Source organism: Protopterus annectens, chromosome 13.part0, assembly GCF_019279795.1.
Source record: "Protopterus annectens isolate FY-2018-M chromosome 13.part0, PAN1.0, whole genome shotgun sequence".
Lineage (NCBI taxonomy): Eukaryota > Metazoa > Chordata > Ceratodontiformes > Protopteridae > Protopterus > Protopterus annectens.
Window position 1 is genome coordinate 829042935 of NC_056747.1, and position 27748 is coordinate 829070682.

Below are 27748 nucleotides of genomic sequence, written 5' to 3' on the forward strand. Positions count from 1 at the left end.
TATTTTACCTTATAAATTTCCCTCGCAAAACACAGACTTCTCATGATAAATGCTTACACCTGCAGGCTCCTTGTTTCCAAATAAAAGCACATGCTAATGGGAAATAAAACAGAATCTGTTAGCAACTTTGCAAAAGCAAGAACAAACCCTTTTAGGCTTCACTTAGAACATAATGTTTAGACCTCTCGTGATAAAGTGCTTGCAGAATATACAAAAGTGCTTACAAATTAAGAACTATCATGTTTGTGCTTTTCATAAATTTCTATTGTTTTTAAAGCCCATTTGCTTAAATCCTTGCTTACAGCTTAAACTAAGCATATCAGTCTAGACATCCACCTCTCTAAAACAGAGGAAATTATCTTTTGATTCTACAAATAATAAGATCAAAACACTTGCATTTCCTTTCCTCACCAATGCAGCCCATAATCAAAACATTGTAAATTCTTTCACTTGCTTCTTTCCAACATTTCTTATTTTGCTACAATATAAAGCCTAGATATATTACAACTAAAACTTACTTCCTTAATTTAATATCATTAGCATATGACAGAAGTCATTAATAAAACTGAACCCACCTTTAATTTAAAATATCTCTGACTGCATACTATACAGAAGTGCTTTACAATACACCATGCAATTTACATTGATTTTTTTAATACAAATATTAATAACAAAAACTGTTTTAATTACAACTTATGTCTTTACTACCTTAAGTAAACTTCTAAATACTGTCGCAGTTATACTTTAAACTATGTTCACCTCAGATACCATGTTAGAACACATACCACATCTGCAGAGTATACTAAATGGCCAGCCCAAGAATCTAGTGACATATTAAATGTATTCACAGAGTTGTAGCTACATATATGAATCAGGAGTTTGTTACATAAACGAACAATGTTGTTGGAAACGCATTTTAAATGTCTTACAGTTATACAAAAACCAAGATGGCAACAAAGACTACTATACTGCAAAAATCTTTTGAAACAAGTTAACTTCAAATCCAGCAATATTAACTCACCATTCTGCAAAGATGTGAACTCTAAGAATAATCTACCTCTTATGAAATGGTAGTGAATGGAAAACAAACTCAAGAATTGAAGTCTGTCACAAAAATTAAGATTTTGAATATCACATAGATGGCTAGTAAATTTTCTTTGCACTCTCTTAAGAATTAAGTCACACTTGGAATAGAAGCAAAACATAACATTTGACTCTATAATTAGTTTAATGTAAGTTTTAAATAATTCTGTAAGTAAAGTAGAAATCTAGATTGAAAACTTCTGAAAATCTGACAACATACATTTAAGGCTAGATTATAATTCAAAATGTAAAGGGTTGATCAAGAGGTGGGTTCAACCGAGAGAAAGAGTGGGTTTTGGATGTAGATCCTCAAGGATAACAACACCCATACAGAATATTATATCCATAAAGCTGCAGAAAGTGTTCTCAGAACTAAGCCAGCACAAGAATGGTGAAAGGTGACTTTGCCAATAGAGATGACTACAAGTAGAGGTAGAGAAAACAGGCAACAGGGGGCTGGAATTTACTGGAGGAAACTGGCAAAGGAATCAAGGTATTGGGAGCATATAACTAGACAGGGAAAGGTAATAGTAGGATGCAGCTATGATGATGTTTGGACTAGAGACTGCCTTTCTTTTCAGGGACTGGTATCAGAGTATAGGTAAAGAGAAAGGGGAAGGAGAACCTTAAGTGACCTACTGTGGTAAAGTTTTGAGTTGAATCAAGAACAAAAGCTGCTGTAAAAAAATGGAATATTTAGTAGGGCATATAAAATATTTCATGATAACTATAAGAATCAGTCAGAGGAAGTTAGAAAAGATTGGCAGGAGAGACTGGAAAATTAATTTAAGAGGCAACTGATGGACATATGTATGGCTCCCAAATATGCAACAAAGTACAAAAAGTTTAGGAACTTTGCTTGGAAGTGTTTGCATATGTATTTTTATAATCCAAGCAGACCTCAAAGAAATTTTCCTCTAGTACATTGCAAATGTTAGAGGTGTAATGGAGAAGAAAGAGGTAACTGGGAAGATATGTTTTGTGAGTGTAATGAGCTGGCATATTTACGAACTATAAATTCTTCAGCTATTTCTATCTTCCCTAATAACTCTTGAATAATTTCCACTACTCAATCCTTAAATTCCTCTCTTTTTATCAGGTAGGTGGGGAAAAGCTAGTGTCTTATTTTTACATTATTTCCCTGCATTTTCATCTTACCTTTATTGATGCATGATCAAAAAAGTTATTGGACGAGTGTCTAGTATTCAATTAAATGTAAATATTCCTGTGAAATATAACTTCTATCCAGTCTAGTCCAGTTATTGTACCTTGGGGAATAATACGTAAATTCTGTCCCAAGTTCCTACTATTGAATTAACATTTTCCACACCAAATATATTCTTAAATTTCTTCAGAAATATACCCTCTTTTATCATAGTGTTCCTTCTAGGTCACCAATACATCCCTCCTATTGCAAATCAAATTTCAGTTCCCACCAAAAAATAATATTCCCTGCTGAAGGCTAATTATCTCTCCCAGAATTTCCTTAACTTCCATTACAGCAGTTCTTGTAAAATATAAAAACATGGCATGGTAATCCTCCTCCCTTGCCAACAGTCCCTGAGGAAATTATTCTTTTGAGCTAGAACATAGTATCTGAATTGTCTGGACATAATAAGGCTATGCTAAGTTTAATTCTGTTGGCTGCCAAAAAAAGTAACTAGAAAATAGAAATCAAAGTCTAAACCGACTGTGCTTGAAGTATTGCAGATTATAACACAGATAGAAGAACTGGAAGAGGGATCTTTTGAAAAGGGAAGGAGCAACTTGTGTAGAAATAAATGGAAATTGTCGGAACAATATATACTGAATAATGTTCAGGAGTAGGAGGAGGAGGAGTGAAGTCTGGGGTAGGCAGGAATTCAGCTAATTCTGTAATGTTGGATTGATGACAGTTTCAAAGAAAGAACAGCTATGTGATGTACAAGGTATGTAAATGGATAACATTAATATGTTTTCTTTTCTTTTCTGGTAATGTATGTTTGTCTATTTAAGTGATAATTTAATAAAGGTGTTTAAAACATACTTGTAAGGCTTTAGATTGACCCTGAACCACTGAATTTAAACTTCAGTTTGCAGTTGATGCAGACACCAAGATCTTTAAAAAAGGAAGTGCTTCCAACAGAAAACTTCCCTAGTAAGCTGTCATGAAACTATATTTACTAAAACTGATGTTAAATCCATTCCTAGTCAGGCATTTTACTACACTAGAAAGACAGTTAATAACATACTATAATCCATGTCATTAGTAATAATGGATCCTAACTTGATATCATCCACATATTTCATGAGTAGGCAGAAAGAAGAATATTAAGTTGAAAAGAGAAGGATCTAAAACAGTCTCATGAAGGAACCTTGAGTAAACATCAGTACAATGAGAATAATGACTGCCAGTTTTTACATTACACTGCCTCTTAGAACGTCATGAGTTAATCCAGTTTAATAAAAAGGTATTACTACCAAAGGTCACAGTGCATTTGATAACAGCACATAGTTTCACACGAAGACCGTGATGAGCAATGATAATGTGTTTAGCAATTCAGGTGATGTGTCCAGTAAAGTTAGGAAGAAGCTGTGGGTGCCTTCATTATCACAGTACTTAATTTATTATTAACAATTAAAATACATTAAAACTAATTTTAAAAGTTACAGGTTATAGTACTGCACAATCACGATCATACAGTACGTAACTACTGCAAATGCACAGATTTTGACACAATAAAAATACATATATAGTGCAGTTTTCTCCTGATCTTTAATTAACAATTAAAGGAACACTCTCTTCTGTACATCTTCTTACCTGTCCTTCTGCAACTGTCTCTATATCAATGATTGTGACAATTCCAGGAATGAGTGGACTGCGGCGAGTAGAGCTATGTGCTGACATTTCATCTTCAGCAGTTCCAGAAGGCAGAGTCCCAGCAAGCTGAGTAACTACCTTCCCTACCATGGTCAATCCAGTTTTCAGAGTCTAAAAATAATTCAGAGACAATAAAGAAAACAAAACAGTTAACAGATTGTATTTCTTTCTTTACTGTCTCTTTGTCTCTAAATCAGCATATTAACTAATTTGGCACACTCATTTACACACAGAGCTCTTGAACAAGGCACTAAGCTGCATTTATAATCTGTGTCCCCATTTCCTCTACCCAAAATAACCACACAACTAGTTGTCTCAAGTGACTAGGGATGTAGAAAGCAGGGGATGAACTGGTAAAGTTTGCTACATGTTTCAGAAGTACAAACACAATTTAATGAGAAGGAGGTAAAAAGCAACTTAAACCAATAATCCAGTTTGAGAAGCTGTTATGAATTAAAAAAAAAGACCCAAATCCCCAGTCCCTTCCATACACATACACAGTACTGCATAATCAATCATTCCATTACATAGATTGATAGTAAGACTCAGTGTTGTCCTCTTCCTTTCAGATACAATTTCTGTGCACTGCACACACATTTGCATACACACAGTGTTCAGTGGAACAGAGAAAACAAGGCACTATACAGAAAAAAGACAAAATTCATGTTTTACTGCACAGTCAGCTGATGCTCGCCATGGTAAACCATTCAAAGTGATAAACCAAACAAAAGTAGAGGTTTTCATAAGCTACTGCAGTCCAAATATTCCCTGGACTGCCATAGTGTCAGTAAACTTTTAATATAATTTCTTAGCCTTTTCAATCTGTAACAGAATGCTGTTCAATTATAAATTAGTTTCTGAGATTAGAGATGTAGCAAGGCTACTTGATACCCTGGACAATTCCTGCTATTTGGCATCAGCAGACAATTTGAAGAACAGGAGGACCAAAAAACTTAAAACATATTTTCAAAGCAGAGGATGAAGAAATACAGAATGGCTTTTTGCACTATCAACAGCAGTGATAAACTGTACCAAATTCTTAACTACAATTCATTAGCTGTGATAAAAGAACAGTTTCTTCAGGCTTATGTATCAATATACTAATCTCTTTGTTAAACTGTTTCCAACACCTTTGCTACACTGTAGCAAAGAGCTATACTACCTCTTTGCTTCAGTTTCTAATGTAACAGATAAAACAGACTGTTTGCCTGCCATTTAAATAGCCTTGACTTGTAAATCATGGTTGTTTAAATGATTGTTAATACTGCTTTGCAGGTGACCATTTGGAACCTCTGCTACAATGCTGATCATGCCACATAAAAGCCTATACAGAGGGCAGCCAACCCTTTGCCCCACCCCCTGCTATAACTTTGTCTGAGATCAGGGATCCATTCATTTAGAGACTCACAGGGTACCGCAGGACTAATCTATAGAGACATTAAACACAAGGCAAATGTTGGTGTTTTCCAGTTAATACATGAACAAGCCAAAAATAAGCAGCCTTGATGATGAAGAAGCCAGTCTGTAGGAATGCAATAAGAAGTTGCAACTGATTTGTCCATCACAGGATAAGGAAAGCAGTCTGGCTTCCTGCACCACTGCTGTAATATCTGGGGTATGCATACATACAAAAAAAACATATGCCATACTGTACGCATTTTTTCTTGAATCAATGTGAGCAAACAATTCATGGAGGCTGGTAACACACCCACTGTCTGTATTGCTTACTCAGCATTCTGGCAAACATACGAATGTTTAAACATGTCAGAAAACAAAAATATGCTTGCAGAAAGGAAGGCATACATTTGAAGAAATAAACATTTATTTTGAAGAGAAAGTTTGCAGAATAATACAATTACAATTCACAGTTTAAAAATTGTCCAAATGTGACTACCAGGGATCAACTCACTAAGGCAGGACAGCAGAAAACTGGGTGCTTCTTATCTAGAAATTTAATTTATACATCACTACAAGGAGAAAAGCCAAAAAGCCTAAAAGGGTGCAGTCTATTACATGTTTTGCATGTTTCAGGGAAGAAGCCAACAGATTTATCTTTACTGCAGAGGAGAAAGACACAAAACTAAAGACAACACAATAAAGAACTTTGCATTTATTCTCTACTTGTTCTTTAGGCAAATGGCCCTATTAAGACAATGAAACCTTATGTTGCTTAACTAAAGAATCAGGCCACAGACTGTGAATTTGGTGAGTTTCATGACTCACTAATAAAAGAAAGAGTAGCATGGAGTAAAATAAATTATCAAAAAAGAAACAGACTATTAAGAGCAGCAGGCCTGGACTTATCTAAAGCTGTGTGACACATGCAGTATGAGAGGACACGTGCAGAGTAAAATGATTTAACTAAGGAAACTGAAGTAGGTAAAAAAAAACAAGTCAAATAGGTGCAAAATGAGGAAAAAAAAGTTGAGATACATTGCAAGAGTAATGACAATCTGAAAGACAGCCATGAGGTACACAAGAGGTAAGTCTTAGTTAAAATGTACTTATCATGCTGCTAGTATGGCTATAACCATGATAAAAATCACTGTCCTGCATTTAATGAATTTTGTAAAAAGATGCAGTAAAGGGGTCTGGCATAATGGTTAAGGTATTTGCCTAATAGATACATGGTACATGGCTTGATTCTAATCAAGGCTTAAAATGGCCCATCAAGGCAGTAAGCCTAGTACTCACCTATAAACCTAGAAATATTCATTTCTCAGAGATGAGTAATTAAAGACATGTATGCACAAAATAAATTTACACATTGTCAAACAGAAACTGGAATGTGATACCTGGGTCACAGAAGACACCATGGTCAGCAGGCAAAAGGAAGAAAAGAAAAATGAAGTATAAAACTAAAGGTAAAATAGCTGATGCACTGAAATTTGAAAATATATTTGAAACTGTAAATCAGGTTTAACAGTCAGCATGATGGCAAGAAATGCTAAGAATCAATACATTTTTAATTAAAACTATATTCATACGTACAGAATGTGCTATTATATCTAACTATTCATATGTACAGAATATACTGTTATGTTTAATTTTGGCACTTGGGCTAAAAGACAGAAAAAAGAATATATATATATATATATATATATATATATATATATATATATATATATATATACACACACACACACACACACATTTATATTCAGGACACCATCTAAAGCATTATTTCAAAAGCTACATACATAAATACAAAAACAAAAAAAAGATATATTTCCTCTTTCAATTTAGAGCACTTAGAAAAGCAAATTCCCCTAATATTCAGGGTTGTAACAGTGTGAAAACAGATATGTTCCTGTAAGCATTCAGGAACAGTCAAAGAATGGCTCAAATACTGTACAAAGCTATATAAATTATACATGGCACACCTGTTGTGATTCAGATACAAGAAGGGAATTTACCTGAATTATATTACATACAAATATATTTTGATACTTTCCCAATGAAAAGCACTGGTAGCTCAAAGTAGTAAAAATGAGCAGGTATCAAAGTAAATGGAAAGCTTGAGTGTCATTAAAAAGAAATATAATGAAAGGAATACGTGAATACTATGATTATTGTAAGACAAGATTCACATCTGTATTGATTTGCAAGATCTGAATAAGGTAATTAATTTTTTTTATTATTAACAGACTGTCACAGTTATAATAGTAGTAGTCACAGGAAAGCCAAAATAAGAGCATTAACCACTGGGTGCAATTAAGTAAATGGTCTCAGGAAAGCTAAATGCAAAGTTATTTTTACTACTAGATGCAAATCGGGATTTTGTCAGGTAAGGCAGTTCATATGCAATTAAGAGTTACTGATTCCCCAGAGTTCTATTAGTTTTTTTTTCATCAGCAACAGTGGTTTTCCAAAGAAATGATTCACAAGACAACAAAGTATTAGAAAGTTATGTAAACATAAGTGATTGACTACTGAGGGATAATGGTATCAATCACAAAAACAACATCAGAAACTGGTTGGTATAATAACTGAATACATTAAGACATAATTTTAAGCTAAACAAAAGCAAACATAAAACAAAAGTGAGAAGTCTAAAATACACTGGGTACTATTCTATAATCAAAGGGACAAAGCCCTAATACAGAAAAAATCAAAGCTATTATGCGCATGCCAAAGTCAGACTATGGGCAATATTACACATTTTCCAGTAAATGTTCCAGTACCTTGCAAAGTTTATAATTAACATGCCTGAGGCAACTAGGTCTCTGAACATTTTTAGAGCAAAATTCAGACTGAGAATGGAGTTATGAAGAAAAGTGTTTTTAAATGCTTATGAACACAATTAGAAAAGAACCTGTTTAACATTTTACTATGTGAGTAAACTACTTTGTGGCAAACAGATGCCAGTCAGAATGATAAAGTGACTATGATTCAACAAGATTCATAGACCACATGCCTTTGGGTCAAAAAGCATGTAGAGAAATGTAACATATGCTCAAACAGAAAAAAGAACCATTATCAATAGTGACTTGGTAATTTCTCATTCAAGAAATATGCCTATGGTAAAGAAGTTTAAGTGGAAACAGATCATAAACCTTTGCAAAGTATATTCAGAATCTCTTTGTACAGGACACCAGTGAAACTGCAGAGAAGTTACTTAAATAAAAGAAGTATGATCTGAATGTTTGACATAGACCAGGTAAGGAACTACACATACTTGCAGATTTAACAAAGCAGCACAGAGAATTGTTAATAGTAGTAGTAGAGATTCTTCAGGTAATTCCACAGCTAGCAATAGGAAAAGAAAAATGTACAACAATTATAAATATGAATGAGCATTGGCTTAAAAATGCAATGGTTGAAAAATGTTAACATGCAAAGTTGGTCTCAGCAAATTTTATCAATAAAGAAATAAATTCAATCTTATTTTTCATTTAAATAAGAAATGCGTTCTGTCCAGGGCATAATGCTCAAAGCAGACAAAAAAAGAAGTTATGTTTACCATAACATTCCATCTGTGTTGCCAATCTTCATCTATTCTTGATTTGTGTTTACAGTTCCAATCCTTGGAACCAATCCATCCGTTATATAGCTAGCAATAGTCAAAAATCTCTCCAGCTTACAGTCTACCCACAATGCCCCTCTCTACATCACCTCAGATCAAGTTTGCAGACTTACAGAACACCATGAGACCTAACTAAAGTCCGAAGCCATGTCCAAGGTGTATCCTAACAAGGAATCCGAGGACAGCAAATCGCTCCACCAGAACTCTACAGCAGGGGACAGGTGAGGTGGGACACACTAATAGATGAAGCTCAACAACACAAATGTAATGTTATGGTAAGACATAACATGTTATCTGATATTGTCAATTTTCATCTATTCTTGACTTCTGGGACAGTCTCCACCTAACTTATATCCTGGGCGGCCCTATGGAAGAACATTCCTGAGAAAGTACAGTTCTGTACACTTACCATAAATGTAGATGTTCAAGTGTATTCACTGTTGCAGTCATTACACTTGGATTATCCTGCTGGCAGGCTACACTCAGTCGCCTGAATTCCAAAGTCTAGACCCGGCGTCGGTTGCTGTCACCTCTTCCCTGATGTCAGTGCGCCAGGGGTATAAAAGATGCAGCCAACGCCATTTTCTTCAGTTTTTCTTGCCCCAGATGTCAGCTGCCCCCAAAACGGTAGGCTAAAAATATGCCAATGAAACATGCATGCACAAAATATATTATACCTTCATCTAAAAGCAAATACACCACGTAGGTTGTATAAATTAGAGAGGTGCAGATAAGTTCCAGCAAAGTTATGGGGGATGGTGGGTGGGTAACCTGGACTGCAACAGTGAATACACTCGAACATCTACATTTATGGTAGGTACACAAATGTACTATGTTCATCGTGTTTCACTGTTGCAGTCATTACACTTGGGTTGAATCCCAAAGCTGAGGTTGGGTGGCTGGTCCTAAACAGGATTAGGAGAGGCTACCAGGCCCTGCATAACTGCAGTGGCAAAGCATGCTCTGGATTTAGAGTAGAGAGGTAAGTGGTAGTGCTTGGTGAAAGTGTGCACTGGACACCAGGTCGCAGCTTCTAAAATGTCTTTGCTTGGTACTCCTCTGAGAAAGGCTGCTGAAGTGGCTGCTGCTCTGGTAGAATGTGGCCTAATGCCCTTAGGCACTGATTTACCATGTTGTGCGCAGCAGAAGTGAATGCATTGTCCTATCCATTTTGAAATCGTCTGCTTTGAGATAGGCTTTCCTTGTGATCCTGCAGCATAAGCTACAAACAGTTGCTCAATTTTTCTGAAAGCTTTTGTTTTGTCCAAGTAGAATCGTAGCTGTCTGTGTATGTCCAAAGCATGCAGAAGTCTCTCCCCTTTATTCTGGGGATTTGGATAGAAAGTTGGCAAATGAATGGTTTGGTTAAGAGCCACACTGGAAATCCACCTTTGGCATAAATGTTGGGTTTGTCCTTAGAGAGTACCTGTCCTGATAAAAAATGATGAAAGGTTCCACTGCCATTAATGCCTGTAACTCTGAGACTCTTCTTGCTGAAGTTACTGCTAGGAGCAGAGCAGTTTTCCATGATAAGAATTTTATATCAGCTGTGTTGGCTGGCTCAAAAGGAGGTAGTGTGAGCTTTTCTAAAACAAAATGGAGGTCCCAAGTAGGTATCGGTGCTCTCCTTGGGGGTCTTATGTTTTTTGCCCCTCTGAGGTACTGCTTTTGTAGTGGATGTGAAAAAATAAGAGGTTCGTATTGCAATGAGCTGAAATGGCAGAGGCATGGATCTTAATAGATGAGAAGGATAGGCCTTTGTCCAGCATCTCAGTTAGGTATTGTAAAATCTGAGGAATATTTGGAACAAGTGGTTCGAGTCCTTGTGCCTGGTTCCAAGCACAGAATCTCTTCCATTTTTCTGCATAAGATTTCCTAGTGCTGGGCCTTCTGACTTCTAAAATGACATCCATAACAGCTTTAGAGAGAGGTGTGGTCTGAGTGTCTATATTATCTGCCATGCAGCCAGATTTAAGGTTCTGAGTTGGCTGTGCAGAATCTGATTGTTTTGTCGAGTCAGAAGATGAGGGATTTGAGGTAAAGGCCAGGCTGGGCCTTGAGTCAAGCTCTTTAGGATTGGGTACCAGTGCTGGCGTGGCTAGTCTGGGGCAATTAGGATCATTTTTGGCTTCTCTTGTCTGACTTTCAGGAGCACCTTGTGAAGAAGAGGCAGTGGAGGGAAGGCATAAACTGTCAGGGTTTTCCAGCTGAATGATAGAGCATCCACTTTCCATGCTTGTGAGTGATAAGTTCTTGTGCAGAATTTCTGTAGTTGGTAGTTGTGAGGGGAGGCAAAAAGATCTATGTCTGGGCATCCCCATTTGCTTGTTACCATGCCGAAGACCTGTGGATTTAGTTTTCATTCATGAGGATCCATGAGATTTCTGCTTAGTCTGTCTGCCAGTGTATTTTTCGTTCATGGCACGAATTGTGCCTGCAGTTGTACTTGATAGGTCAGTGCTGTGTTCCACAAAGTCATGGCTTGCCTGCAGAGGGGGTAGGAATGTGTGCCCCCTTGCTTGTTTATGTACCACATAACTGTGGTATTGTCTGTCTTTAGTAATAGTTGTCTTGGATGTAGTAAATCCTTGAAGGCTGTCAGGGCATTCCGTACAGCTAGCATCTCTTTTTGATTAATGTGAAGATGCATTTGTTCCTTGGGCCACGTGCCCTGAATACATTTTCCTGCCATGTGTGCCCCTCAGGCATAATCTGATGCATCCGTTGTTATTGTCTGCCTGGCTGTGGGTAAGGTGAAAGGTTGTCCCTTGTTGTGGTGACAGGCCCGGGACCAGAGAAAAGTGCTAGCATTCCCCCTAAGGGTGCTGCCAAAAGTAAGTGCTTGGCATTTGTAGAGGGAAGTCATTGGGACTGTTTCCTATAAGGTTGTGATTTGTCTTCTCCTCCTTTGGGGGCTGAAGCACCCCATTGTTTAGGTCGGTATGAGCCTTGGGGCTGAGATCTGCCTCTTGGGCGTCTGTATCTGCCTCTTTGTGGCCTGTCTGACACCAGAAAGGACCAATTGTTTGAAGGCCAGTTTCTGCTAAACCTAGGTGGTTGTACCTGTAAGAAATCCTTTACTGTCTGCATTGATTTTGCTTTATCCTCCATTTCCTTTAACACCTCTTCTGCCTTAACACCAAACAAAGTATCATGCTGTAGTGGAGTATCCAATAATTTTACTTTAACATGTTCAGGTAAACTTTGTTCTTTCAACCAAGCATGCCTTCGAATGACAGAGCCTGTAACTGCGGCTCTACAAGAAGCCTCTAATGAATCAAAACCACATTGCAGAGTATGCTTTCCCACTTGTTCAGCTGCATGCAATAAATCATGCATTTCCTTAATGTCAGTACTTTCTGAGTTTGTAGGCATTTTCTGTTTTAACAAAGACATGAGGTACTGTTGATATTTAAGCATGTGAAACTGGCAGTTTAAAGCCCTTACAGCTTGAAGTAGCAGAAGTGTAAACCTTTTTCCCCATATATCCAGAGCTCTAGAATCCCTATCAGAGGGGACAGGGTTTTTTGCAGTGGAAGCCTTAACCCCTTTGGGACCCTGAGAAATTGTTTCAGGGTCAGCAGCTGGGTTTTTATAAAGAAATTTATGAGAGTCAGGGACCCTGTAGTACTTGTCTGGCTTCACTGGTGCAAGGGGGAAAGAATCAGGAGACAGACTGGATTCAGAGAAAACATCACCAACAATATCAAGCACAGGGGGGATAGCCAGGGGGCTGTGATGAGGCAATAAAAGTAAGTCTCTGAGCCTTTTCTTGGATTCCGAATAATCCTGGCTCTCCCAATGGAAATGCTCCCTCATGGTGTGCAGGGTTTCCCCAAAAGAATAATCCTCAGGCGGAGAGGCTGAAGGTATAGATTCTTCTGCGTCAGAGTCCTCATAGGGAGGGAGAGAATATCCCTGATCTGAAGAGGAATCAGAGGAAACAGAAACCTGGTCAGAGGAATCATAGTCAGTGTCTTGCCTAGGCCTTTTACCAGGAGGGGGATGGAAACCCCTGATCTAAGTAATTAAGTCTTCGGCCATTTTAAGCATCTGTTTCTTTGGCATGGATGACTGTCCAGGAGAATGTTGTACTTGTTTACTTGTCTTTAATGGTGCTTTTGACTTTGCCTTGGCTGCTGCAGTGGACTTGATAGTAAGCTGTGAAGGTCTGAAAACACCCTCAGAAGCCGATATCTGCTCAGCGGCTCTGGACTCATCTGAGGGAATAGTTTCCGCAGGCCTAATACCTTGAGTTTCCAGAGGCCTAGATGTCTCCACGTGGGAGTCGGATATGGCCTGTGGCTCTGAGGTAGCAGGTGTCAGGGCCTGCGAAAGTGCCTCACTGAGAACCGGTGACTGGCCTAGAAGAGGCTTCGTCGTCGGTTTTGGACCTCGGATGCCTGTCCTTTTCCTTGTCTTTGCGTTTTTTATGAATTCTGGTCGTCGGTTGTTCCGACAGCATTATGTAGTTAAACCTTCGGCCAAAGTAATGTAAAGCAAAATCAAACAGACGCTTAATAGTGCGTTTGTTGAATCTAGCACAAAACTGACAACTAGTAACGTAGTGGTCAGGGCTTAGGAAAGGAATACAGTAAGAGTGAAAGTCCTAATGAGGTATTTGCTTCCCACAAGAAATACAATTGTTAACTTTTACTGACATCGGTCTGGAGCAAGAAAAAGTTTCCTCAATGGGGTACTTAGCTTTATTGAAGACTTCGGTTCTGAAACTCTTTCGAAAATCTCAGGAGTCGGCCGACTGGCACTTGCGAACTGCTTTTGCTTCAGGCACCACGTGGCAAGAAAGATCGAAGAAAATGGCATCAGTTGCATCTTTTATACCCCTGGCACACTGACGTCAAGGAAGAGGCGACAGCAACCAACGCCGGACCTAGACTTTGGAACTCTGGCCGACTGCAGGTAGCCTACCAGCAGGATAACCCAAGTGTAATGACTGCAACAGTGAAACACGAACATCGAAAATTTGTCGAGCCCAGTAAGGTGCAAGAAGGATTACTTTACTTCTCAACCGAGCTGTTTTCTTGAGGGAATGGGGGAAAGGCATAAAAGAGACCTGGGGACCAATTGAGGAGAAGAGTGTCTCTCTCAGTGACTCCCCCTGAGATGGAATTAAGGCAAAATACCTTCTTCACTTGTTGTTCAGGGGTGAAGTAAACAGGATGCAGCAAGGCTGGCCCCAGTGAAGGAAGATTTTCTTCGCCACTCCGGAATTTAGAGAACTCCGCAGGATGTGTTTTCCTATCAGAAAGCAGTTGGAAGTTATGGAACATTGCCAAACTCGAAGGGCTTCTTGACACAGCAGTTAGGACTGGGTTCCTCCTTGTTTGTTGATGTACCAGACTGTGGACATATTGTCTGACTGAATCGCTATAATCCCTTTAGGTAAGACAGAGTGAAATGCTTGGAACGCTAGGAGCACTGCCCTCAGCTCCAGTGCATTGATATGCAGATTGGCCTCAGAAGGGGAGTAAGTACCTTGGACGGTCTTCCCCAAGTAATGCCCTCTCATCCCATCAAGGAAGCATCCATGGTCACTATGGCCTTGGGCGGAGGAGGGACAAAGGGACAGTCCAGAAGAATTTTTTTTGACTACATCCACCAGGATAGGTCATTTTTGCACTGGCTAGTTATTAAAACTGGGTAATTCATGAGGTGGGTTAGAACTGACCATTGGTTTACAAGAAGCCATTGAAGGAGTCTCATATGAAATACTGCTAGTGGGACTAAAATTACTGCTGCCGCCATGGAGCCCAATGTTTGCAAAATTAGCTGAGCTGCTATCTTGTTTTAACAAAGGATAGGCTGAACCTGATATTGTATTTTCTGTAACCTGTGGTGGTGTAGAGATGCCACTTAGGACAGAATGTTTAGACGAGCTCCAATGAACTCCATATCCTGAGAAAAGATTAGGTGAGATTTCACAAGACTGACTGCAATGCCCAACTGCTGAGATAGTTTCAGAATGAAATCTATTGTTCGAAGTAGATGTCTGGTGGAAGCTGTGAGGAGCCAGTTGTCTAGGTAAGGAAACACTCAGAATCCGTGTAGGCTCAAATGTGCTGTCACTGCTGCTATACATTTGGTGAACACCTTGGAAGCTGTGGTGAAGCCAAAGGGCAGCACTCTGAATTGGCAGTGACTGGCTCCATTTTTATGTGGTAATATGCATCTTGAAAGTTGATAGAGCACATCCAATCATTTTCCTCTAGAAAGGGACGTACTGACTGAACCATGACCATCCAGAATTTTGACTATTGGACAAATTTGTTGAGAATGCGGACATCCAAAACTGGTCTCCAGTCCCCTGTCTTCTTTGACACTAAAAAGAACCTCGAGTAAAATCTGGATCTTAACTAGTGATGGGACGTCTTGGATGATTCTTTTTCTAGCAGTTTTTGTATTTCTAATGCTACTTGATCCCTCTGGCTAGGTGGAATGTCAGGGAGTCTTGCACGGGTTCTTGAGTAAGGAGTGAAGGGGATTAAATAACCTCTGGAAATTATCCTTAGCACTCAGACATTGGTAGTTATGCGTTGCCAGGCTGTTGGGTGCAAGGAGAATATTCCCCAGACTGCCACCAGAAGCAAGTGATCGGGCATCCTTTCAGAAGCGCTGGTAGGGTTGGCCAGAGGACAACTTCCTGGAACCCTGGTTCTGCGGACCATCCCTGTCTCTGAGATGGCATCTTCCATTGTAACCCCCCCCCTGTCCCGAGAGGAGTCTGTCCCAGGCTTCTGGGACTTCTTGAACTACATTTTGCCACACCTCTGATTCCTGGAGTAGGATCGTTGAGGAGTGGAAAAATGTACTCCCACAGCAGCCGGAGTCTTTCCATCTTTCTCACACCTGGATAGAGTTTCTTAATTTCAGGCCCAAAGAATGAGGATCTGTCAAAGGGAGCACTGACCAAGGAAGATCTGAATGGTTCTTTAAACTCACACAAGTGCATCCAAGCATGTCGTTGAATTGCAACACCTGATCCCACTGACCTGGTTGCCCCTTCGGCTGCAAGTGCAATGAGCCTCATGGACGCATTCGGAAGACGCCAGGGTAGCTAACAGGGAGGCCACTTTTTCTTGGACCCCCCCCACCCAGCTACTGCTCCCGCCAGGGTATCTGACAGCTCCTTGACCAGATCCCTCTGAAGCCTAATGGAGTGTGCTAAAAAGTTAAAAGACCTGATGGAGAAGGTTGATGATGTGTAGACCCACTTCCCAAATATGTCCGTCTCCCTGGACTCTCAGTTAGGGGGATGTGCAATAGACCTTGCCTCAGCTAGTTCTTTCTGTGTAGCTGCTGCTAGCACCAAGGCATCAACTATTAAACCTTTTGCCCAATGTGGATGATCCTCAGGGCTGGAAAGAATTTGGTCAGGTCTCTGGAGGACAGGTTCTAGAGAGTCAGGAGCTTTCCAGGCCTACTGAGCGATCAATTTAATTAGACAGTCAGCAGGTGGGGTAACCCAGGAGGTAGACGGGCAAGCTCCAAAGACTTGCAAGTACACAGATTCCTTGGAAGAAGGGTCTTTGGGCTTCCAATCTCACCTCTGTTTTAGGATCTCCAGAATGTCTCTAAAGGAGACGTCTTCCAGGGGTGACCAGGGGGAACCCTCCACCTCATCGAAATCCATGTCCTCCATAATGTATTCTTAAGGAGAATCAATGCGTTTCCTCTCACACAATTTCTTCCAAGAAGGTGCTTCAGTAGGAGCATCTGAAGAAGTCTCAGAAGAGAGTAGACCTTTTGTAGGAAAGGCTTGTGACCTTGGAGTTTGCTGTCCGGGGGTGGAGTTTGGTGGCAGCTCCAGTAAAGCAGGGTTCAAGGGGTGAGATTCTGGTAACACAGAAGCCACCTGAAATGAAGCTGTGACCAAAGCTCTTTCCATGGCTTGAAAGGCAGGACCCCTTGAGGAGGGATGGGAGCCTGGAATGGAGACAAACTCAGAACCAGGGTCACACCCCACACTGAGACCCCCCACCTGAAAAGCCAGAACCAAGGACAGGTCCTCTGTTGGCACAGCCCAAAAAGGCAAGGTTGGCTCCATAGAAAAAAACAGAACAGACTAAAATCCCTTCTGCCCAACAGCAAAGACATGGTCCCGAAGGCACCGGAAGAGTCAAAGCCATACCTGGTAGCAAAGACAAGGAGGTTGTCAGGGCTGAGGTGATTGTAACCAGTGTGGCTAGAGTCAACTGCTCTAAAACCTGTAGAAGCGGTTAGAGAAGGAGAGTAAGAATGGGTCATGGGAGAGAAATCCCCTGCACCAGAAGGGAGAGGGGGCTGAGAAGATGGGGAAAGACCCCTAGCTGTCAGAATCCGATCCAACAACCTCACTATATCAACTTCAGAAAGACTCATGGTGAAGTGAACAGACAATGCAGATGGGGACGTGGGTCTTTCTACAAAAGGGCTGGATAAATCTGTCTTTGGCACCATCTGTGGGGCTGTAGGAGATATTGGCGCTGACATGGCAGCAGTGGGAATCCGTGCCACTGCTGGAACCGTAGCCAAACTAGTAGTAGTAGGTGTCGTAGTCAGTGTGGACGTGGTGGATGGTGTCGATGGCACCAGTAAGGTTGTTGGTACCAAAGAGTCACTCCGTTCTGAGAGCTTTGGAACTTTAGATTTTGGTTCCGAAGAGGAACCTGCAGATGAATGTTTATGTTTCTTTACTGTCAGTGCTGAGGGTGATGTTGGCACCAAATGGGAAAGTTTTGGTACCAAAGGCCAGAGGAGACTGGTCAGCCTTGGACAAGGCTTCTTCGAAAGGGGCTTTAAGAAGCCCTTTGAGAATAAGTTTATTTCTGCATTCTACCAGGGCTCTATTACTGAAACCCTGGCAGAGAGTATAGCTAGTATTCAAGTGGGATGCTCCCAAACAATATACACAGCATTTATGACCATCTGAGTTTGGCATTTTTCTTCCACACTCTCTACACTCGTTAAAACCAGCTTTGGATTATTTAGATTTATCTGCCATCACCCCAAATCAAAAAACCCTGGAGAGGCAGAAAGGAAGGAAAAAGAAAGAGAAAGATCAAGCACTCACAACAGGCCAAAACTACCACCAGCAATGGTAGAAAGATTACCTAACAGTAAGAGAGAGAGAGAGAGAGACAAAGGGAAGGAAACTATCAACGATGGTAGTAAATAATACCAACGGTAAAGGGAAACACAGTCACAGCTAAGGGGTACACAAAAGATTATTTGGAAAAATTAGAAAGGATTTCCAAAAATGTAAGATTTTTTTTACTTAGCTACAAGAGAGGAGTCGGCTGATGTTTCTTGTTGCAAAAGCGGCAAATGAGATCTGAGGTAATATAGAGAGGGGCATTGTGGTAGACTGTTAGTGCAAGAGATTTTAGGCTGACGTGAGCTATATAACAGTCAGATTGGTTCTGAGGATCGGAAACGTATCCACAAGTCAAGAATGGGTGAAGATTGCCAACATCAAATTAATAGTTACCCAAAGAATAAGAGAAATTCTTCGGATGATACACAAGTGACACTTGGGATTAGTGAAGTGCAAATACAGATTACAATCTATTGGCCAACAATGTTTAGTCAAACAGAAAAAGAAGTGTACAGTTGTGCCACATACAATATATTCTCTAACAATATTCCAAAGGAAAAAAATGATAACATACTCTATACCAGGTTTCATGGAGGCATACGGCACAGATCTCTCTCAATTCAAGAAAGCCATGTATCCAATATGCAAAGATGATTACTCCAATTTCCCTGAAATAATACCTAATGCTGTCATATCAGATAATAGTCTCAGATACAAAACTCAAAGGTTCAGAAGTACAAAAACTATAACTAACTAGTGAAAAATCTGATGAAAAACTGCAGCAGATTTTTTTTGCAAATATTTAGTGCCTGATAAATCCAGAAAAGGAAATCTCAGTGTGTGTAACATTTTTCAAAAGTTTCAAGACATTTCAGGATATAAAATTAAGGATAAAACAAAGGCTGTAGCCATAAATTACAAACCCTCACATAAATTGGTTCAGAAATACCCATAGTTATGGGGATAGAATAAAATGATGTATTTATGAGTGTCGATTTAAAAAATGGCTTCTGTCATGACAGCTAAGACTATGTGAAAACAAACTACACAAAAGATAATACAAAAAATTGGGAAACCAGAAGGTCTTGTATCATAAACAAGTAGTCAAAATGTTTTTACTTCCTTTGGTTTTACGTATGGGTCAGGTATACTTTTTATCAACCAGAGGAGAAGTTGAGGACAACAATTAATAAGTTGAAAAAATTTATCTGCGAGGAGAAAAGAGTAACAGTAAAGTGGGATAAGATGATTCATCCAATAGAAAAATGTGGTTTAGCATTACCCGATGTTAAGGGATATTTCAGAGCTACACAGTTAAGGCTCATATACATAAAACAAGCAGAAAGTTAATTCAAAGTAAAAAGGTATGATGATGAAAGCAGGAGGAAGTTCAAGAGATAAGGAAAGAATGAGAGTTTGGAAGAAGATCCTTATTGAGAATAACAACCATACAGAATATTATATTCATAAATTAGCAGAATATATTCTAAGAACTAAGCCAAAACAAGAATGGTGAAACCAGATGGTGCCAATAAGGATGGCTACAAGTAGGGGTAAAAATAATAGGCAAGAGAACACTGGAATTTACTGGAGAAAACTGGCAAAGAAACAAATGTAATGACAGCAAAAGGTAAGAGTGGGATGCTGCCAAAACTGAGACTGCCTTCCTACCAGGTATTGACAGTGTACAGGCAAAAAGAAAGGGATAGGGGAATCCTAAGTGAAAGACTTGCTCTGGTAGAGTTTAAAGTTCAATGTAGAACAGAAGCTGCTATTAAAAAGGATAATTAGTAGGGCATATAAAATATTGCATGATAACTATAAGAATCAACCAGAAGCCATTTACAAGGGGGCACTGAGAGGGCATACGTATGGCTCCCATGTAGGCAGTGAAATCCAGAAGGTTTAGTATTTTTGCTTGAAGTGTTTGTATAGGTATTTTTATACCTCGGGCAAATCTCAAAGAATTTTTCCTCCAGTAGACAGCAAATGCTGAAGGTGTGATGGGAAAGAAAGTAGTAATCGGGCACATAGATTTGGGGAATATAATGAGTTGCCAAATTTAAAAAATTCCCTACAGAGTTCTCTGTTAGAAATATTTGGTGAGCAAATAGCTGTAACTAAGAAAGTGATTATTTTGAACTGGGAAAACAGGATCTGAACTACCTAGACACAGTAAGACCTTAAGTTGAATTTTGTTGAGTGCCAAATGATCAAGTATTAGAAAAGGGAAATCAAAGTCTAAACCTACTGTATTTGAAGTACTGAATATTGTAAAGAGGTAAAAACTGGCAAGAGAGATCTTTAGAAAAGGGAAGAAGCATGCAAATTAATGGAAATTGTCAGACTAATATATGTAGAAAAAGGCAGAAATTGAGGACTTTAGGTAATGGACTGATGATTATTATAAAGAAAGAAAAGAGATGTGATGTTATAATTTATGTAATTGGAAAAATGTTAATATGGCTTTGTTTTCTTTGCTTACGTCTTAAGTGATAATTTGGAAGGAACAAATGGGCCATATGGCTCTTGCAGCCACAGAACAAATGGGGTGATTGTGTGCAAGTAGAGGAACCAATAGGCTGTTCCTGAAGAAATAAAAAAAAAATGCTCCATTAATGGGATTCATTGTCTGATTAGATCAACTGTTAAAAGACAAAGTTAAAAACAAATACATACTTCATCTGTGCTACTGATGGCCAACAATCAATACAAAGATAAGGAAATACTGGAAAAATCATCAGAAACAGAAAAACTCTTATGACAGAAACTATTGGAGAATACCATATTTAAAGGCTGGGCATTCCAGAAAACTACCAGATTTAAAGTAAAAATACAAAAGCCTTGGTCAGCTTTGCAACCTGCAATAATAGTAGCTGGTCTAGCATCTGAATAAAGATCGTATGTTATTCCTTTGTAAGATGAAAAGCTGTATATATGAAATCAGAGAGATCTACACAACTTCTTCTTCTTCTTTTGGCTTTTCCCAGTTAAAGGTCACCACAGCAGATCACCTGTCCGCTCATGATTGGCAGTGGAGTTTACGGTGTTGAGTTGCCAGCCCGGTGCCCAACCTTCCACAGAAGGCACACACACACACACACACTCACACCTAGGGCCAATTTAGAGTGTCCAATCCATCTACAGCATGTCTTGGGGATGTGGGAGGAAACCGGAGCACCCAGAGGAAACCCACGTGACAACAGGGAGGACATGCAGACTCCGCACAGAAGAAGCCCCAGCCAAGGATCGAACCGGAGAACCTCTTGCTGTGAGGTAGCAATGCTAACTGCTGCACCACCATGGCCACCCAGAGATCTGCACAACTGATATGATGTATTTCAAGAAAGAAGAGTCATAAGAACTGTCATCTCTCAATTTTGAAAACATGAATATGTCACTGCAGGGACTCACTCTTTCCAGAACACAACTGTGAATAGGCAAAAGTTTGAAAAGCAAATTAAATATTTCAAATATATTAATACAAGCTTAAAAATCAACAAAAAGTAGAGGAAATGCTAGGGAGAAACCAGAGAGACATAGGTATTGTTATGATAAACTGCATAAAATAACAATAGTTACAAACAGGAGGTGAAACTGGAAGTTCACAACCTGAAGCTGAAGTAGTTGGTTAAATAGCAGAACCAAGACTATTTACAGTGAGAACAATGGAAAGTTATACAGAAGGAATCTCAGACATTTCTTTTGTATATAAGAAATATATTGACATTCCAGAGAAATGAGCAAACTGAACTTTCTCAACCAGTATGAGCTCAAGAAAAAGACTTTTGAAATCTGTGACATTAAGACTTGTAGAGACAAGTTCCTTTAAATGTGTCACCAAGAAAATGTTGAGTGCAGGGAGAATGGGTATCCTACATGGAAAGGATTACCAAATATCTTAGATTTGGAAGACAACTGAAAAAACTAGATAGATATATAAACAGACAAAGGAGGTTGTGACAGGTTCACAGATAGATTCATAGATTAGTACTAGGCTAACTGCCCTTGTGAGCCAATTTTAAGCTTAGCCAATTATCCCTTTTGAGACTCAAACCCTGCACCTTGTGTGTGTAAGGCAAACACCTTAACCATTAGGCCACCCTCCCAACCCTGTTCTTTCCAGTAGTGAGAATCAAACCTTGCACCTTGTGATTGAAAGGCATATACCTTAACCTCTGTACCATTTGGCCTTTCAGATATGTGCACTTTCCTACCTCTAGGTCCAGAAAATTACCGAGCTTTTTGTAGTCTGTAGATGAAAGTTGCCTGATTGCAAGGAATAGAAATTTAAACTTATTAAAATGACATTTGAACGTAAACAAATCACACAATTTGAAATAAAAGCTGATAACATGATTACTATGAAGTTAAAGAACAGATATACCCTAGGCATAACATTTTATTTCCCTAAGGTTTTATCCTCCATTCTAATGAATGATCTCCATTTTTCCAGACAGTTAAAAAAAAAAAAAAAAAAAAAAATTCATAGGATTTACTGGTTTCTTCCCTTCTGCAACATCTGTGTCCACTGTTCCAGTCAGTTTCCTCAGTATACAACATGTTGAGGCCGAATTAAATGCCATGGAACTTTCTTTAGGAATTTGTCTCTTCTTATACCATTTTGCTTACTACAATTGAAAGTTTCTTGCCATAAAAAGCACATACAGTGAGGCATCTTTAGCGCTTTCTCTCTCACAACCACTTAACTCATAAAACTATTAATGCTAAAACGTGTCTTTTTTCACTGTGCCCTTTCCTACCCCTAGGTCCAGAAAATTACTGAGCTTTTTGTAGTCTGTAGATGAAAGTTGCCTGACAACAGAGAAAGTACAGTTGTGCACCTACCACAAATGTAGATGTTCGAGTGTATTCACTGTTGCAGTCATTACAATTGGGTTATCCTGCTGGCAACCCGCAGTCGGCTTGAATTCCAAAGTCTAGGTCCAGCGTTGGTTGCTGTCGCCTCCTCCCTGACGTCAGTGCGCCAGGGGTATAAAAGATGCAGCCAATGCCATTTTCTTCAGTTTTTCTTGCCCCAGATGTCAGGTGCCCCCAAAATGGTAGGCTAAAAATGTCTGTAAAGCATAAATGCCACAAGTAACAAGTTTCCTTCATCTACAAGCAAATACACCACATAGGTTGTATAGAATAGAGAACTACAGATAAGGTCCAGCAAAGAAAGAGGGATGGTGGGTGGGTAACCTGGACTGCAACAGTGAATACACTCTAACATCTACATTTATGGTAGGTACACAACTGTACTATGTTCATCGTGTTTCACTGTTGCAGTCATTACAATTGGGTTGAATCCCAAAGCTAAGGTTGGGAAGCTGGAACTAAATAGAATTAGGAGCGGCTATGAGGCCCTGCAGGACTGCAGTGGCAAAGCCTGCTCTGCATTTGGAGTAAAGTGGTAAGTGGTAGTGCTTTGTAAAAGTGTGCACTGAACTCCAGGTTGTAGCCTCTAAAATGTCTTTGGTTGGCACTCCTCTGAGGAAGGCTGCTGAAGTGGCTGCTGCTCTGGTTGAGTGTGGCCTAATGCCCTTAGGCACTGATTTGCCATGTTGAGAATAACAAACAAATGCAGTGACCTATCCACCTGGAAATAGTCTGCTTTGAGATGGGCCTTTCTTTTGATCCTGCAGCATATACTACCAGTAATTGCTCAGTCTTTCTGAAAGCTTTGGTTCTGTCAAAGTAGAAGCACAGTTGTCTGTATATGTCCAAAGAATGCAGAAGTTTCTCACCCTTATTCTGCGGGTTTGGATAAAAGGTAGGCAAATAAATAGTTTGGTTGAGGGCCACACTAGACACTACCTTAGGCATAAATGTGGGGTTTGTCCTTAGAAAAACCCTATGTGGATGAAAAATGATAAAAGGTTCCACAGCCATGAGTGCCTGTAGCTCTGAGACCCGTCTTGCAGAGGTTATTGCTAGGAGCAGAGCTATTTTCCATGATAAAAATTTTATGTCAGCTGCAGCGGCTGGCTCAAAAGGAGGCAGAGTGAGTTTTTCCAAGAAATAATTGAGGTCCCATGCAGGTATTGGTGCTCTCCTTGGAGGCCGTAAGTTTTTGGCTCCTCTGAGGTACTGCCTTAATAAAGGATGAGAAAAAATAGGTGGCTCTGTATTGTAATGAGCTGAAATGGCAGAGGCATGAATCTTAATTGATGAAAAGGATACGCCTTTGTCCAGCATCTCAGTTAAGTATTGTAAAATCTGAGGGATATGTGGAACAGTCATGTTAATTCCTTGTGCCTGGCTCCAAGCACATAATCTCTTCCATTTTTCTGCATAAGATATTCTGTTACTGGGCCTCCTGGCCTCAAGATAACATCCATCACCACTTTAGAGAGAGGTGTGTTTTGAAAAGCTACATTATCTGCCATGCTGCCAGATTTAAGGTCCTGAGTTGACTGTGCAGGATATGATTGTTTTGTTGGGTCAGTAAGTGAGGAACTTGAGGTAATGCCCATGCTGGGCATTGAGTTAAGTTCCTGAGGATTGGGTACCAGTGCTGGCGGGGCCAGTCTGGGGCAATCAGTATCATTTTTGGCTTCTCTTGTCTGACATTTAGGAGTACCTCGGGGAGGAGAGGCAGTGGGGGAAAGGCATATACTGTTAAGTTTTTCCAGCTGAAAGACAAAGCATCCACTTTTCATGCTTGCTTGTGTTAAGTCCTTGTGCAGAATCTCTGTAGTTGGCAGTTGTGAGGGGAGGCAAATAGATCTATGTCCAGGCATCCCCAAGTCCTTATGATGTTGAAGACTTGTGGATCCAATTTCCACTCGTGGGGATCCATGAGGTTTCTGCTTAGTTCTTCTGCCAGAGTATTTGTCCTTCCTGGTAGGAATTGTGCTTGCAGATGTACCTGGTAAGTCAATGCTGTGTCCCACAAAGTCATGGCTAGTCTGCAAAAGGGGTAGGAATGTGTGCCTCCCTGCTTGTTTATGTACCACATGACTGTAGTATTGTCCATCCTTATCAGTAGTTGTCCTGGATGAAGTAGATCCTTGAAGGCTGTCAGGGCATTTTGAACAGCTAACATCTCTTTTTGGTTGATATGTAGATGCATTTGGATTGCAGACCATGAGCCCTGAATACATCTTCCTGCCATGTGGGCCCCCCAGGCAAAATCCGATGCATCTGTTGTCAATGTCTGCCTGGCTGGGGGTAAGGTGAATGACTGCCCCTTGTTGTGGTGACATGCCTTTGCCCACCATCGAAACCCCTGTTGCAGGCAGGGAATGAGTGTAATTATTGTTTCCAGGCTGTGACAATGTTGAGTCCAAATACTTTTTAGATACCATTGTAGTTTCCTCATATGCAGTCTTGCATATGGAATTAGCAGAATGCAGGATGCCATGAAGCCCAAAGCCTGCAGAATTTTTCTCGCAGTTAACTGGGTGTTTGTTGCCATTTTTTTGAAATAAGCAGTCAGTTGCCTTAGTTTGTCTGGCGTGAGATAAGCCATCTGGGCAGTTGTATTTAAGCTTGCAACCAGGAATATTATCTCGAGAGGGTACAAGTTTTGATTTCTTTTCGTTTACTGTGTACCCTAGGCATGTTAATAATCTGTTTACAAACGCCAGATGCTGTACTAGTATGTCCTTGTTCTCTGCTTGAATAAGGCAGTCGTCCAAATAAAGATATATCTGTATTCCTCTTTGCCTGCAAAAAGCAATTACTGGTGCCAGGCATTATGTAAAGACCCTGGGCGCAGTAGATAAGCCAAAGGGCAGTGCAGAGAATTAGTAGTGCAATGAGCCAGCTATGAATCTGAGGTATCTTCTGCATGATTGTCTGATTAGAACATGCAGGTATGCCTCTTTTAGGTCTAAAGTTACAAGCCAAGCCTTCTTGCCCAGCATGGGCAGGAGCTGCTGCAGAGTCAACATTTTGAATTTTGGAATATCCAGGTATGTGTTTAGAATAGATGGGTCTAATATTGGCCTCCAGGCTTTGTCCTTTCTGGGCACCAAGAAAAGTCTCGAGTAAAATCCTTGTCCCTGCTCTTCTTGTGGTACTTGTTGAATGGCCCTCATTGTCCATGAGGGATGAAACTTGTTTTTGTGCCTCTGCCCATTGATTTTTTGGCAGGTCCGGCATACCGTTTGCCCTTGGCATGGTGTGAAAGTGGAACCTGTAACCTTGTGACACTATATTCAAGACCCATTTGTCCTGGGTGATTAGGTGCCAGTTTTGAGAAAAAAGTGCTAGTTTTCCCCCTAAAGGAGCTGCCAGAAGATAAGTGCTTGGCGCTGGCAGGGGGAAGTCATTGGGACTGCTTTCTGTATGGCTGTGATTTGTCTTCTCCGCTTTTGGAGGTAGAAGCACCCCATTGTTTAGACCTGTATGAGCCTTGGGGCTGAGATCTGCCTCTAGGGCGTCTTTATCTGCCTCTTTGTGGCCTGACTGGAAAGGACCAATTCTTTGTAGACCAGTGTCTGCTAAATCTTGGAGGCTGTACCTGTAAGAAATCCTTGACTGTTTGCATAGATTTGGCTTTGTCGTCCATTTTCTTCAACACCTCTTCTGCTTTAACACCAAACAAGGTATCATGCCGTAATGGAGCATCTAATAATTTTGCTTTAACATGATCAGGCAGATTTTGTTCTTTTAACCAAGCATGCCTCCTAATGACAGAACCCGTAACAGAGTCCTCCAAAGAATCAAAACCACATTGTAAAGTATGCTTTCCAACTTGTTCAGCTGCATGCAATAAATCCTGCATTTATTTATTTTCTGCACATTCAGAATTTGTCAACATTTTCTGTTTAAGCAGAGACATAATGTATTGCTGATATTTAAGCATGTGAAACTGACAATTTAAAGCCCTTATAGCCAAGGTATAGCAGAAGTGTAAATCTTTTTTCCCCATCTGACCAGTGCCCTGGAATCTCTGTCAGAGGGGGTAGGGTTTTTTGCAGTGGAAGCCTTGACCCCCTTGGGACCCTGAGAGATAGTTTCTGGGTCAGCAGCAGGGTTTTTAAAAAGAAATTTGTGGGAGTCTGGGACCTTGTAGTATCTGTCTGTCTTAACAGGAGCTGGAGGTAAGGAGCCTGGAGTCAGACTGGACTCTGAAAATACATCATCTACAATGTCTAGCACATGTGGAATAGCCAGGGGCCTGTGTTGAGGCAGTAAAAGAAAGTCTCTGAGCCTTTTCTTAGATTCTGAATAATCTTGGCTATCCCAGTGGAAATGCTCCCTCATGGTATGCAGTGTTTCCCCAAAAGAATAATCCTCACGAGGAGAAGCTGAAGGGATAGATTTTTCAGCATCAGAATCCTCATAAGGAGGAAGAGAGTATTCCTGATCAAAAGTGGAATCAGATGAAATGGAAACCTGATCTGAAGATTCTTATTCTACCTCTTGCCTAGGCCGCTTGTCAGGAGGGGGATGAGAACCCCTGATCAAAGTAATTAGGTCTTCGGCCATTTTGAGCATCTGTTTCTTAGGCATGGAGGCCTGTCCATGAAGCTGTTGTACTTGCTTCTTTGTCTTTAAAGCTGCTTTAGTCTTTGCCTTTGTAGCTGAAGTAGTTTTAACATATAGTTGTGTAGGCCTGAAAACACCCTCAGAAGCCAATGACTGCTCAGTGGCTCTGGACCCATCTGAGGGAATGGTTTCCGAAGGTCCAATTCAGCAGAGTTGTCATTCAGCAGATTCAACATTGTTG

At 40.1% G+C, this 27748-nt stretch overlaps 1 protein-coding gene across 1 annotated transcript in view; it reads right to left on the reverse strand.

Annotated features, from left to right (window-relative positions):
* The window catches only part of LOC122787696 (BCAS3 microtubule associated cell migration factor), a 4651713-nt gene that overhangs the window by 2323080 nt on the left and 2300885 nt on the right, over positions 1-27748 (reverse strand). The window contains exon 12 of the mRNA XM_044054546.1: positions 3884-4054. Coding sequence (XP_043910481.1) covers positions 3884-4054 — 171 coding nt within the window. The remainder of the gene's footprint in view (positions 1-3883; positions 4055-27748) is intronic.